The sequence below is a fragment of the Notothenia rossii genome, assembly GCF_949606895.1.
Source record: "Notothenia rossii genome assembly, chromosome: 9".
In the NCBI taxonomy this organism is placed as follows: Eukaryota; Metazoa; Chordata; class Actinopteri; order Perciformes; family Nototheniidae; genus Notothenia; species Notothenia rossii.
In genome coordinates, this window is record NC_136907.1 from 69,444,192 (window position 1) to 69,458,403 (window position 14,212).

The 14,212-nt window shown below is 37.8% G+C and overlaps 3 protein-coding genes across 5 annotated transcripts; all 3 read left to right on the forward strand.

The window, feature by feature from the left end:
• The first annotated feature begins 933 nt into the window (after positions 1-933).
• LOC307019009 (uncharacterized protein) lies at positions 934-2,412 on the forward strand. 2 transcript variants are annotated; one of them, XM_079649608.1, is made up of 5 exons: positions 934-1,091; positions 1,238-1,333; positions 1,599-1,620; positions 1,704-1,791; positions 1,962-2,412. In XM_079649608.1, the coding sequence occupies exons 1-4, from the start codon at positions 972-974 to the stop codon at positions 1,769-1,771; spliced, it is 306 nt and encodes a 101-aa protein (XP_079505734.1). In that variant the 5' UTR covers positions 934-971; the 3' UTR covers positions 1,772-1,791; positions 1,962-2,412. The 2 variants fall into 2 exon arrangements, with proteins under 2 accessions (XP_079505734.1, XP_079505735.1); XM_079649609.1 differs by having other exon boundaries at positions 1,968-2,412.
• Positions 2,413-5,035: 2,623 nt separating this feature from the next.
• On the forward strand, positions 5,036-6,543 carry LOC307019007 (uncharacterized protein). Of its 2 annotated transcripts, none has more exons than XM_079649604.1 (5): positions 5,036-5,221; positions 5,365-5,460; positions 5,726-5,750; positions 5,835-5,922; positions 6,099-6,543. In XM_079649604.1, the coding sequence occupies exons 1-4, from the start codon at positions 5,102-5,104 to the stop codon at positions 5,900-5,902; spliced, it is 309 nt and encodes a 102-aa protein (XP_079505730.1). In that variant the 5' UTR covers positions 5,036-5,101; the 3' UTR covers positions 5,903-5,922; positions 6,099-6,543. The 2 variants fall into 2 exon arrangements, with proteins under 2 accessions (XP_079505730.1, XP_079505729.1); XM_079649603.1 differs by having other exon boundaries at positions 5,038-5,221; positions 6,093-6,543.
• Positions 6,544-9,693: 3,150 nt separating this feature from the next.
• On the forward strand, positions 9,694-14,023 carry ackr4a (atypical chemokine receptor 4a). The gene is made up of 2 exons (XM_079650534.1): positions 9,694-9,857; positions 10,884-14,023. The coding sequence occupies exon 2, from the start codon at positions 10,901-10,903 to the stop codon at positions 12,011-12,013; it is 1,113 nt and encodes a 370-aa protein (XP_079506660.1). The 5' UTR covers positions 9,694-9,857; positions 10,884-10,900; the 3' UTR covers positions 12,014-14,023.
• Positions 14,024-14,212: the final 189 nt, after the last annotated feature.

Sequence of the window (14,212 nt, forward strand, 5' to 3'; positions counted from 1 at the left end):
CCAAGTAATTTCCCCCTTTGACGTCTCTTTACATGTGTATGTGATTTAATGTGGCCATACTGTAGGAAACAAGTATCTCATGCTGAAGAGTGTAATCCGGTGTTTATGTTTTCTGAAATAAGTTCATATATACATGTTAAACTTTGTCCAAAAAGTTGTAGAATTGTGAAGTGTATTTCGTTGTAATCTTATAACGTCCTCTTCTACCCCAAACCACTTCAGAAAGCAAAGATGACTAACCCATTCAATTGTGTAGCAGACCTTTTTTATAAAAACAATTCAAATGATCTACTGGAGCCAAACGGACTAAACTAACTCACAATGATTATCTGGATTCGTTTTGTTCAATATTCTCTGTCCAAATTTTTTTCAGTTTAATCATTAAAGTTCTCTTCTTCTACTTCTACTCCACTACACTTCAGAGGGAAAATATTCGAAATACATCTAAAGAAACGTTTCCCTTCTGAACTTCTCAGAGGTAAATATATTCATTATTTTTGTGGGAAAAGAGCAATTATAAGTCCAAACATGTACTCTTCTTTCCTGCCCTCTTAACCATCTCCCAACAGGGAACAAACTTGGAAATAATGTCCTGGAAAATTACAGACTCTTTGCAACCTTTGTCATCATCGACACCTAATCCATCATGAGTACCTTTACATGCAATCATCTCATGTCTAATCTTAATTTATATCATAATGATGCAGTAGGGAATTTGTTCAATACATTTATTTTATCTAAGCATGTAAATGTGTTTCCTGGTATGGGCAGGGATGTCTAGAGATTATAACAACAACGCAGAGATTATTAGAGTCAATACTGTGATGAAACTGGATTTGTGAAATCATTTCAAAACACAGCATGCAACCTCTAAGTTCCCTCTTCATTGTTCACATGGGTGTGATTGGTCAGCAGTGACTATATAAACCCTGTTTGTTTCACAGCATAATCAAACTCTTCATTTCATCATCATGGACAAAGGTGCACTGCTGATGCTCCTGTGTCTGCAGGCTTTCCTGCTCATCACCACCGTACCTTCCTCTGAAGCAGCCGCTCTGCTGAGAGAGGATCTGACTCCACCTGATCGTCGGGTAAGAGCATCCAGGAGCTGCGATATCTCTGTGTTTCTGACAGGACTCTTCTGCTCTAAATGACACTGCACAGATTTATAGCAGGGACTTTTTTTAACTATACAATAAATGATTTCTCACTTGATGACTTCATGATTTTCACGCAGGTGGATTTGACTGCACTTGACAGATTGAAGGTAAGACCACTGAGAAGACGATGGTCCGGCTGCTGGCGGAGGCCAGGTTCATGTTCAGGCTTGAAGGTAAACCAAAATATGCTTTATTTTGTATATATACAGTATATATATTAACACTATCATCTGTGATGTATTTAAAAATGTTTTATGTATTCCAAACTTGATTGTGTTTATTCCCCCCTTCCTTAAATAAGCTCTAACTTGTTGTCCTCTTGTTCTGCTTTAAATGTTCACACTTTAGCAGTTTATTGAAAATCTTAATCAAAAAGGATTTTCCATAAATCGCAGTGATGATATAACTTAATTATTATTTGTGTTTGTCCCGTTACAGCCTGCCCCGGACAAACCTGAAGGTATTTACTTTTTTTTAGTAAAAAAAAATGATAAAAGCAAATAAGTAATTAGATTTAACAGCCAATATTTTAAACCCCTGCAGACGGAAAGAAGAAGATGCGTACAGACGCCATCCCTCCACTGCTGTTCCCTTTGGGCCAACAGATGTAAATGTGCTTCATATTTTGAGGGTAAATACAAAGGATTTATTTATTTGTATTTCCAATAATTTGCAATAAAGTCAAATAAAAAAAGAGATTGTGTAGGTAAACGATTGATTTCAAATTCTGGTGATGTAATATTTCTACAATGATCATACTGATGTGTTTTCTTGCTCTATACTTTTCTCCTTTTATCTCAACATCAGTCATAAGAAGAAAGTGGACCTGGCCAGTCTCCAGCAATGCAGACGGACATGAACTCCTGCAGCTTCTCTACAGCTGTTCTGTTTTTGCTTAACTATTAGCATTTTTGGACACAATAATCAATCATTGTATTAGCTTAGCATGTGAATACCAAATCTTTATTCTCAATGCTAATGCTGTAGCTGCCAAGGCTAAATAGGGTCAATCGTAAATGCTACAAATAACGCTACATTTCATTTAATATTCAGTTTATTTATTTACGAAAACTGTTACATTTCATTTTCATTATTTTGTGCCTGGCCTCTAGACATATTATTATTTTCATTATATTTGTAATCATATTTAAGGATCATTGTTGGAGGGAGCCTATAACTTAAAATGTTCATTGCCAATGACCTTTGCTATGTAACTGTTGCTAATATGATTATTAAAGAACCTTAAGATGAACTTTATGTGTTTGTTTTTGTATCAGTGTGGCGTTCAGCTGGCTCAGTAAATACTGAACATTTCTATATTCTAATTATAAAATCAAAGCATCTGATCTGTGTTGAAGGGTCACACACTACACATATTGTAAACTGTATTACAACATCATCGATACAAAACTGTTCAACTAGGACTTTGTAAAGTTCAGCAAAGTTTAGCCGCCATAACTTCATGCTCTCACTAAACGTTTTCAGATGTGATGGAAAGAAATGTTTTAGGATGGACTTCAGGGAGAGGAAGCGGATTATAATGTCAAATACACATGAGAGCCTAATGGAAATTAGTTAAATTAAACTTGTGGTAAAACAAACCATTTCAGGAAAGGGTATGCATGTAGAGTGGATGTTTTGATATCTGCATACACCTTCTCAATTGAACCCTCTTGTTTTTCCACATCAAACTAACTGTTGTGTACAAAGATGTTTGGTAATCAACCTCTAGTCTCGTGGTCTGGTAAAAAGGATTAGTTTCTGGTCACTGACTGCAAAAGCTTTTTATATCCATGATTAAAAAAGGATGTGTCTTAATAAATCATGTTTTCACTGACAGACTCATGACACCATAATTGTGTTTTGTTTGAATTTGTAGTATTGGGTCACGTTTTGGGGACTTTTAGTAACACTTAACTTTAAGTGAACCTATTAAGAAAGAGTTAATATATTCATATTTACTTTAATGTATCGCACAGTTTCTATTTCGTAGTGTAAATTCCACCATGTACTACTTAACCAACATTGCACTGTTTGGGTCAATTTGTCTTGTTTCTTCTATTGGAATAAAGCTAAATCATTTGTATTTGACAGCTGTTATTACCACGATGACAATTAAAAATAAATCACATCTGTTGTGTGGACAAACATAAGGACTCTCACCTGTGCGCTCAGGATCGATGATGCCGCCCTCCTCCTCAGTGACGTTTGACCGGAGAATTCATTATAAAATATGACTTTCTCCGTACCATTTGGTATTTTGTTGACGAAAGCAATTAATTGAAAATATAATTTGAGGAACATGCTCGTAAAACATACATTCTTCGCTATTTGTTTATTATCTGGACCTCTACTTTCAACGTATCATTACGTCCCATATCTCCATTATATTGTATTTAGACTGTTTCTGAATACATTGAATTGAATTTGATGGAAATGAGTGTCTGGATACTGAGTGTGTACTTTTAACCACATGCAGTGCCCTCAAACTTTTCCACAATGAGACAAAAAAGGGTAGTGTCTTTCAGCAACAACCCACAATGCAGTCTGTTGCAATGTGAAAATAGCGGTTGTACGTCGAAACACCTGTCAGTGATGACGCCCATGTTATGAGGATATTAGAATAATGGGGAAAGGGAGTGACTTCGGGGCACTTTGGTGACACTGGCATGTTTAACAGCTACAGTGTGCATCAGCTGTTAGCGTGTCAGATCCAAAAGCAGTCCTGCAGTCCCTGGGTCACAACGTTTATAGATTTCCTTGTATTTTAGTAAAACTCTAATTTCTAAAACACAGAGCTTCCTTTCATGGTGTCTGTTATAATAACAGGGTGTAAACCACCTAACCGCAGAACAAGTTATTTCTCTAACAAAACAATCATATAAACCTTACATTTTACCAGCTGTCTGAATTTAAACTATAATATGTTTGTGATCACTCATTGACAACAGAAGAATAATACAAGACAAAATACTTCCAAGTAATTTCCCCCTTTGACGTCTCTTTACATGTGTATGTGATTTAATGTGGCCATAGGAAACAAGTATCTCATGCTGAAGAGTGTAATCCGGTGTTTCTGTTTTCTGAAATAAGTTCATATATACGTGTTAAACTTTGTCCAAAAAGTTGTAGAATTGTGAAGTGTATTTCATTGTAATCTTATAACGTCCTCTTCTACCCCAAACCACTTCAGAAAGCAAAGATGACTAACCCATTCAATTGTGTAGCAGAACTTTTTTATAAAAACAATTCAAATGATCTACTGGAGCCAAATGGACTAAACTAACTCACAATGATTATCTGGATTCGTTTTGTTCAATATTCTCTGTCCAAAGTGTTTTCAGTTTAATCATTAAAGTTCTCTTCTTCTACTTCTACTCCACTACACTTCAGAAGGAAAATATTCGAAATACATCTAAAGAAATGTTTCCCTCTGAACTTCTCAGAGGTAAATATATTCATTATTTTTGTGGAAAAAGAGCAATTATAAGTCCAAATATGTACTCTTCTTTCCTGCCCTCTTAACCATCTCCCAACAGGGAACAAACTTGGAAATAACGTCCTGGAAAATTACAGACTCTTTGCAACCCTTGTCATCATCGACACCTAATCCATCATGAGTACCTTTACATGCAATCATCTCATGTCTAATCTTAATTTATATCATATTCAGATGCAGTAGGGAATTTGTTCAATACATTTATTTTATCTAAGCATGTAAATGTGTTTCCTGGTATGGGCAGGGATGTCTAGAGATTATAACAACAACGCAGAGATTATTAGAGTCAATGCTGTGATGAAACTGGATTTGTGAAATCATTTCAAAACACAGCATGCAACCTCTAAGTTCCCTCTTCATTGTTCTCGTGGGCGTGATTGGTCAGCAGTGACTATAAACCCTGTTTGTTTCAAAGCATAATCAAACTCTTCATTTCATCATCATGGACAAAGGTGCACTGCTGATGCTCCTGTGTCTGCAGGCTTTCCTGCTCATCACCACCGTACCTTCCTCTGAAGCAGCCGCTCTGCTGAGAGAGGATCTGACTCCACCTGATCGTCGGGTAAGAGCATCCAGGAGCTGCGATATCTCTGTGTTTCTGACAGGACTCTTCTGCTCTAAATGACACTGCACAGATTTATAGCAGGGATTTTTAACTATACAACAAATGATTTCTCACTTGATGACTTCATGATTTTCACGCAGGTGGATTTGACTGCACTTCAGAGATTGAAGGTTAGACCACTGAGAAGACGATGGTCCGGCTGCTGGCAGAGGCCAGGTTCATGTTCAGGCTTGAAGGTAAACCAAAATGTGCTTTATTTTGTATATATACAGTATATATATTAACACTATCATCTGTGATGTATTTAAAAATGTTGTATGTATTCCAAACTTGATTGTGTTTATTCCCCCCTTCCTTAAATAAGCTCTAACTTGTTGTTCTCTTGTTCTGCTTTAAATGTTCACACTTTAGAAGTTTATTGAAAATCTTAATCAAAAAGGATTTTCCATAAATCGCAGCGATGATATAACTTAATTATTATTTGTGTTTGTCCCGTTACAGCCTCCTCCCCCGAACAAACCTGAAGGTATTTACTTTTCTTTAGTGAAAAGAAATGATAAAAGCAAATAAGTATTTAGATTTAACAGCCAATATTTTAAAACCCCTGCAGACGGAAAGAAGAAGATGCGTACAGATGCCATCCCTCCACTGCTGTTCCCTTTGGGCCAACAGATGTAAATTTGCTTCATATTTTGAGGGTAAATACAAAGGATTTATTTATTTGTATTTCCAATAATTTGCAATAAAGTCAAATAAAAAAAGAGATTGTGTAGGTAAACGATTGATTTCAAATTCTGGTGATGTAATATTTCTACAATGATCATACTGATGTGTTTTCTTGCTCTAAACTTTTCTCCTTTTATCTCAGCATCAGTCATAAGAAGAAAGTGGACCTGGCCAGTCTCCAGCAATGAAGACGGACATGAACTCATGCAGCTTCTCTACAGCTGTTCTGTTTTTGCTTAACTATTAGCATTTTTGGACCCAATAATCAATCATTGTATTAGCTTAGCATGTGAATACCAAATCTTTATTCTCAATGCTAATGCTGTAGCTGCCAAGGCTAAATAGGGTCAATCCTAAATGCTACAAATAATGCTACATTTAATTTAATATTCAGTTTATTCATTTACGAAAACTGTTACATTTCATTTTCATTATTTTGTGCCTGGCCTCTAGACATATTATTAATTTCATTATATTTGTAATCGTATTTAAGGATCATTGTTGGAGGGAGCCTATAAATTAAAATGTTCATTGCCAATGACCTTTGCTATGTAACTGTTGCTAATATGATTATTAAAGAACCTTAAGATGAACTTTATGTGTTTGTTTTTGTATCAGTGTGGCGTTCAGCTGGCTCAGTAAATACTGAACATTTCTGTATATTCTAATTATAAAATCAAAGCATCTGATCTGTGTTGAAGGGTCACACACTACACATATTGTAAACTGTATTACAACATCATCGATACAAAACTGTTCAACTAGGACTTTGTAAAGTTCAGCAAAGTTTAGCCGCCATAACTTCATGCTCTCACTAAACGTTTTCAGATGTGATGGAAAGAAATGTTTTAGGATGGACTTCAGGGAGAGGAAGCGGATTATAATGTCAAATACACATGAGAGCCTAATGGAAATTATTTAAATTAAACTTGTGGTAAAACAAACCATTTCAGGAAAGGGTATGCATGTAGAGTGGATGTTTTGATATCTGCATACACCTTCTCAATTGCACCCTCTTGTTTGTCCACATCAAACTAACTGTTGTGTACAAAGATGTTTGGTAATCAACCTCTAGTCTCGTGGTCTGGTAAAAAGGATTAGTTTCTGGTCACTGACTGCAAAAGCTTTCTATATCCATGATTAAAAAAGGATGTGTCTTAATAAATCATGTTTTCACTGACAGACTCATGACACCATAATTGTGTTTTGTTTGAATTTGTAGTATTGGGTCACGTTTTGGGGACTTTTAGTCACATTTAACTTTAAGTGAACCTATTAAGAAAGAGTTAATATATTTATATTTACTTTAATGTATCGCACAGTTTCTATTTCGTAGTGTAAATTCCACCATGTACTACTTAACCAACATTGCACTGTTTGGGTCAATTTGTCTTGTTTCTTCTATTGGAATAAAGCTAAATCATTTGTATTTGACAGCTGTTATTACCACAATGACAATTAAAAATAAATCACATCTGTTGTGTGGACAAACATAAGGACTCTCACCTGTGCGCTCAGGATCGATGATGCCGCCCTCCTCCTCAGTGACGTTTGACCGGAGAATTCATTATAAAATATGACTTTCTCCGTACCATTTGGTATTTTGTTGACGAAAGCAATTAATTGAAAATATAATTTGAGGAACATGCTCGTAAAACATACATTCTTCGCTATTTGTTTATTATCTGGACCTCTACTTTCAACGTATCATTACGTCCCATATCTCCATTATATTGTATTTAGACTGTTTCTGAATACATTGAATTGAATTTGATGGAAATGAGTGTCTGGATTCTGAGTGTGTACTTTTAGCCACATGCAGTGCCCTCAAACTCTTCCACAATGAGACAAAAAAGGGTAGTGTCTTTCAGCAACAACCCACAATGCAGTCTGTTGCAATGTGAAAATAGCGGTTGTACGTCGAAACACCTGTCAGTGATGACGCCCATGTTATGAGGATATTAGAATAATGGGGAAAGGGAGTGACTTCGGGGCACTTTGGTGACACTGGCATGTTTAACAGCTACAGTGTGCATCAGCTGTTAGCGTGTCAGATCCAAAAGCAGTCCTGCAGTCCCTGGGTCACAACGTTTATAGATTTCCTTGTATTTTAGTAAAACTCTAATTTCTAAAACACAGAGCTTCCTTTCATGGTGTCTGTTATGATAACAGGGTGTAAACCACCTAACCGCAGAACAAGTTATTTCTCTAACAAAACAATCATATAAACCTTACATTTTACCAGCTGTCTGAATTTAAACTATAATATGTTTGTGATCACTCATTGACAACAGCAGAATAATACAAGACAAAATACTTCCAAGTAATTTCCCCCTTTGACGTCTCTTTACATGTGTATGTGATTTAATGTGGCCATACTGTAGGAAACAAGTATCTCATGCTGAAGAGCGTAATCCGGTGTTTCTGTTTTCTGTAACTGGGCGGTGAAGCTGATTGAACACAAAAAAGGAGAAGGAAGCATTGATTTAAAAAAAGAAAATAGGCTAGCGTGCCAAATCTTGATGGATTCAAACGGAAAGTTAATCTTGCACATTCCTGATCGTTGTGTGTGTAAAATGAGATACAGCCAAATGACACCCTCAGTATGCTTTTTCAGTAGCAGTTTTCACATTTTGCAAGTCTGCACATCATTGTATTTCTACACTTTATTCTTTACTTTATTTAACTATCTTATTATATTTTAGCGTGTGCTTGTTGTGCTACAGTTATCCTGTTTTCCAGTGACCATTTTTATATTGTATCTAACTGCCTCTTATGTGCTTCTTTTGCACTTTGTCCTAATGTTTTATGAAAAATTGAATTGCCATGGAAATGTGCTATAAACCTTGTTTGCCTTTACTGCTGGAATAAACCTCTTCAATGTCGTTAAAGCTGACCAAACTGTAATTATCTTCAAAATATATCTTTCAAAATCTGTCTCATTTCTTTGCCTTTATGTTTGTGTTGTTCCTTTTTTGTTTAGATGTTGTTAACACATCTGCTTTTGTCTCAGTTTTAACATGTTTATAACACAGAAATGGTTTCCTCATAAACAGTCAAATGATTTGGTTTCTGTCTCCTGTCACTTGACCTGTTTCCCTCCCTCTCTGACTCATCTTTCTCAGAAGTGTGTTTGTGTTTCTACAAGACTCGGCTGGATTTGATGCTGAACTGTTTCCCGGCTCTTTGGCAGTAATTGGTGGAAAGACTGGATCTGCACTGATTTCTGGGCGTGTCAAATCCTGCGTGTACTGTAATAATGTCATTGGTGACATTAATAGTTTTGGATACGCTTGCCAAGCTATTTGTAGATTAAAATGTCAATGACAGATTGTGATTTCTAGTGTGCTGTAAATTGCTTTATATTGTAGCATAAAATACAACTAACAGGACATTGTGTAAAGAGGTTGGCATCATTTGATCTGTTTTTAAATCCATTTCTGTTGTTTTGGGGTTTATTATTTTACTGATATCTTCTATTGTTAGCCTGCCACTATTAGTCCAGATGATGTTTAATATTACAAATATGTGTATACACATGTCAACACCAGTTATACATGCAGCTCAAATAAATAATCTTAAATTAATGAGGAATAGTATTAACTATGCCATCAATCATCTCATCCCCCCTTGTATTTATCCTGTGACCACTTGACAAAACAAACTGTATAAAGCCTTAAGATTAGACTTTTACACATTAATGCATTAATACAACCAAATAAAGTAATGCAGAGGTTGCAGCTCACAGTTTGTTTTTTACATCGCTGTGCTTTGTGACTTGTCGCCTCCCACCCTCATGTGCTGCGCTGGTGGAAAATCAAACAACCCTAGTTTTCTGCAGAAGAGCTCATAGTCTGAGATCTTCCATGGCGAACACAGACGGGACAGATAGGTGAATAAAGACACCGTGAGTATCTATCTATCATTTCTTACATGTTTAACTTTGATCTGTATCGTTACATCCTTCTCTATCACGGTTTAAAGCTTCACCCGAGCTTACACTAACATTTCGGTTTACAATATGCAGCTGAAGTGTCATTGTCTCTTTAATCACGGCTTTATCATGCTGTATGCACATGCTTTCTTTCAGTAATTGATAGCCAACATGTAAATAGATGTGAAAACTATTTATTCAAACATTCCTAAAAGTATCCTTAAAGTATCAAAAGTGCTCATTATGCAGTATCCCTTTGAGATTTCTATAAATAACATCATTCATATTATTACTGATGCATTAGGCAGCATTTAATGTTGGCGGAGCCAATTTAAGTGTCTATAACATTTTTATAATACAGTCAAAAGTACTGAAGGCCTACTTTAGTATATGTTTTAGTTACTTTCACTTTGTACAAAACTCTTTGGATCCGATAAGCTGAAAGTACAACAAGTTAAACTACTCATAATGCAGAATAATGTATATTAAAGTATGAATTTACTATTGATGCAATAATAATACTACTAATAATAATATTGCAGTAAATATCACTTTAATGTTCCACCTGGTTCATGCAAAGTGTATTTTAACTAGCATATGTATTTATCTGATGGTACATTGTAAAAATGTTCTCCCTTGCGATCAATGAAATTGTATATTATTCTTTAATGTCACACTATTATGCATGTGTTGATTGTTTTGTAATAATCTGAATCTGCAAATAATCTAAAGTTATCTCAAATAAAACTCTTCATCCCAGCAGTGGTATAACTGGGGGATTTGATCGTTTATACAACCAGCACTTGTAAAATGGATATCATTTATATTCCTCTGCTCTTTGCTCTTTGCTCTCTGCCAGAGGCTGGATAACTCACAGTGTTTATATCTGTAAAGGTACAACAGGGAGGAACCGTTTACATTTCTCACATTTCAAAGTCTAACTGAGATCTAATTTCCCCTTTGATTGATTCGAAACGTTTCTATTTCCCTCCCTCACAGCTCTTTATCTGACTATCATGGGTGTCTCCGAGGAAGGCGACTACTTCTACCATGAAAACATCAGCTTCAACTTCAGCTACGACGACTACCCGGCCCTCTGTGAGAAGGCTGACGTCCGCTCCTTCGCCGCCCTCTTCCTCCCCGTCGTGTACGCAGTGTGCCTGGTGTTGGGGCTGGCAGGAAACGGCTTAGTCGTGGCGGTCTACGCCTACCACAAACGCCTAAAGACCATGACAGATGCCTTCCTGACCCACCTGGCCGTCGCTGACCTGCTGCTGCTCTTCACGCTGCCTTTCTGGGCTGCTGATGCGGCGAGGGGCTGGGAGCTGGGCGAGTTCTTCTGTAAGATGGTGTCGGCCTGCTACACGGTCAACTTCACCTGCTGCATGATGCTGCTTGCCTGCATCAGCCTGGACCGATACTTGTCGTTGGCCAGGGCGCAGGGCAGAGGGCAGAGTGGGCGTCTGCAGAGGACATTCTCCAGGAGACACAGCTGGAAGATTTGTTTTGTGGTTTGGATGACAGCTTTTTTACTCGGACTTCCTGATTTGATCCTCTCCGAAGTGAGATGGTCGTCCGACAGGAGCGTCTGTCTGGCCATCTACCCTGCCTCCATGGCTCGAGAGGGGAAGGCGGCTCTGGAGATGGCCGAGGTGCTGCTGGGTTTCCTGCTTCCTCTCCTGGTGATGGTGGTGTGTTACTGCAGTGTGGGCCGGGCACTGAAAGACCTTCCCACGGAGAGCAGAGGCAAGAAGTGGAAAGCTCTGCGCGTCCTCCTCACAGTGGTGGGGGTCTTCGTGGTCACTCAGCTGCCTTACAACGTGTTGAAGGTCTACCGAGCGATGGACTCCGTCTACGTCCTGGTGACCCACTGCGGGACCAGTAAAGTGCTGGATCAGGCGGCTCAGCTGACGGAGAGCTTGGCCCTCACTCACTGCTGCCTCAACCCCCTCCTCTACGCCTTCGTGGGCTCGTCCTTCAGGCAGCACATGGGGAAAGTGGTCAAAAAGTTTGGCGAGAAGAGAAGACAGAGGAGGAAGAGGAGAGAAAACCCTGTAGAGGAAGTAGAGATGGAGATGTCATTTAACTCCCACAATGCATCTCAAGAGACAAACACATTCTCAATATGATTCAACGTGGGGTAACAATCACTCTTTATCACTCATTTAGTAAAGTAGAAGAAAGGTATGTGTTCAAATCGTTGAGATGATTCCCTCAACAACAACAAAAGGAAGCTGTTATGTTAATATTTTAGCTTTAGGCAAAGTAACCAAATAATTGTATGTTTTTTCTGATGCGAGTGATGTTTTGAGTATTTTAAATGTACCATTTGAACTTTGATTTAAATGTTTTAGAGAATTTTAAAAAAGCACTCATTGCAGGATTACTTACAAGCTTAAATTTGATTGTTTCCTTCTTTCTCCAGAACGATGAGATAACACGCATTCCTCCTGGATTTCACAAGACACATTTACTGTTTTTCTAGCTGCGCTCACAGTAAAAAAGCAGAACAAAGATAAACACTGACTTACTTCTCTTCATCACACACTTAACAAATGAACTGGAACTCGGCTGTTTCAGAGAACTACTTTGTAACTGCAACTTGTTTGAAATCATGATTGTTTTAATTGTTATCAACTTAAGTAAACATGCCTTCTACACTCGATGTTAAACATCTGCACAGCCTGAACCAGATGTACTGGCATGACTTAGAAACTCTAATAATGTCCTTTCTGATCATGAGTTGTACTTCTTAGCTGTAGTTCCTGAAATCACATATCAGCTTTGTGTCACTCAGGGTGCTGCTTGCAGAGCCTTGTCCCAAATCTACGTCCAGTGGGATTTAACTTCCCTTCATGCGGGACAACCACAGATTAGTTTCCTGAATTCCTCAGAACATCTGAAGCACATTTACTGCACACGTACGTCTTAGTTTCGCAGCACGACACACTGAAAAACAACTCCTAGTAACTTCTTTACGAGGAGATGGGCGTCCTTCGAAATCGCTGCAAGCTGCTATTACTTCATTACAGATGTTTCTCTTCTGGACTGATCAACCTTGCAAGATGACTTGAAGAGGCATAGAGAAGGAGGGTTGCACAGATTTAAGCATTGAGTAATGGACTTGTTAAGCGTCCGGTAGTAAAAGCACACTGTGTACCTCTTTAGATACAGTCTGTGGTAATTACCAGGAGGTCCAACTCTTAAATGTGCCGGTAACGTTCATTTGTTATTGATCAGGATTATCTTTCCCTTATGTTGTGTTCGGGTCTCCCGTGACCCGTTTCTAGTTCAAATGATATAATAACTACGCTTTAGTTTGTTTTATTGGAACAAGGCTTCATGATGTCCTCCACAGCAGCTACTGTATATAAACACTACAAAACAGATTTTGACCATTTTTGCCAAGTCTGAAGGTCTCTAAAAAAAAAAAGTGTATCATTTGGTGTTCAGGTCTGGGGAGACCCGGCAGAATTGTTTCGGGTGACTCGAGGTCAAATTTGGCCCAATCAAGATTCATCTTTGACTTTAGGACACCCCCCCTCTCCCACCCCCTTCATCAACTGTAACAATAATTTTTCGCAACATGCACCTGGTCTCCCCTCCTTCTGCCCCCCCTCCCCCCACGGGAACTCGACCTTTCTCAAAGAATATGCACACTAACACTTGAATCTGAACACACATATGCACGTGTGCAATATGTTGTGTAATGTGTTTTGGGCCATAACATTAAATTACAACAGGATTGTACGGTTATGAATGCATAAGAAGTTAGTTATGATGTAGTTCAAACAATATTGTATGATAGTCATTTTGTTGTGTGTTTTGGACTGAGATAAATCATGGGTCAAAATTGACCCGCGATCACCATGAACAGTAACAGCTTTTGAACACAACAAGGGTTAAGAGAAAAGCCGCAGCTGAAGGATGTCAGATATTACAAAATGTTCCAATCTGTTTATAGCTGATGGGATCACATGTTGTTGTGCTAACAGATTTTTTTTAAAGCGGATAATATAAACTTTGTGTCAATAAAAATGAAGCAAATAAATTGCACGTCTAAGTGTATAAAAGTGCAGGGCTTATTGTTTGTGAGCAAATTAAAACTGTGAATCAGACATAAACACAGCACTTGGAAATGTCCCCTGTGGTTTGTCATTAATCCGTCAGACAAAATGTCAACATATTGAGTGTTAGAGTTTCACAAGTTCTCCAAAAATGAGATTAGAAAAAAACATTTCCATTTAATCTTTTTTTCTTCCCGTTGTCCAGCTGGTATAAATCAAGTGATGCTGCAGGTCAGGCTCTGGCACACATGCTTTCCATCA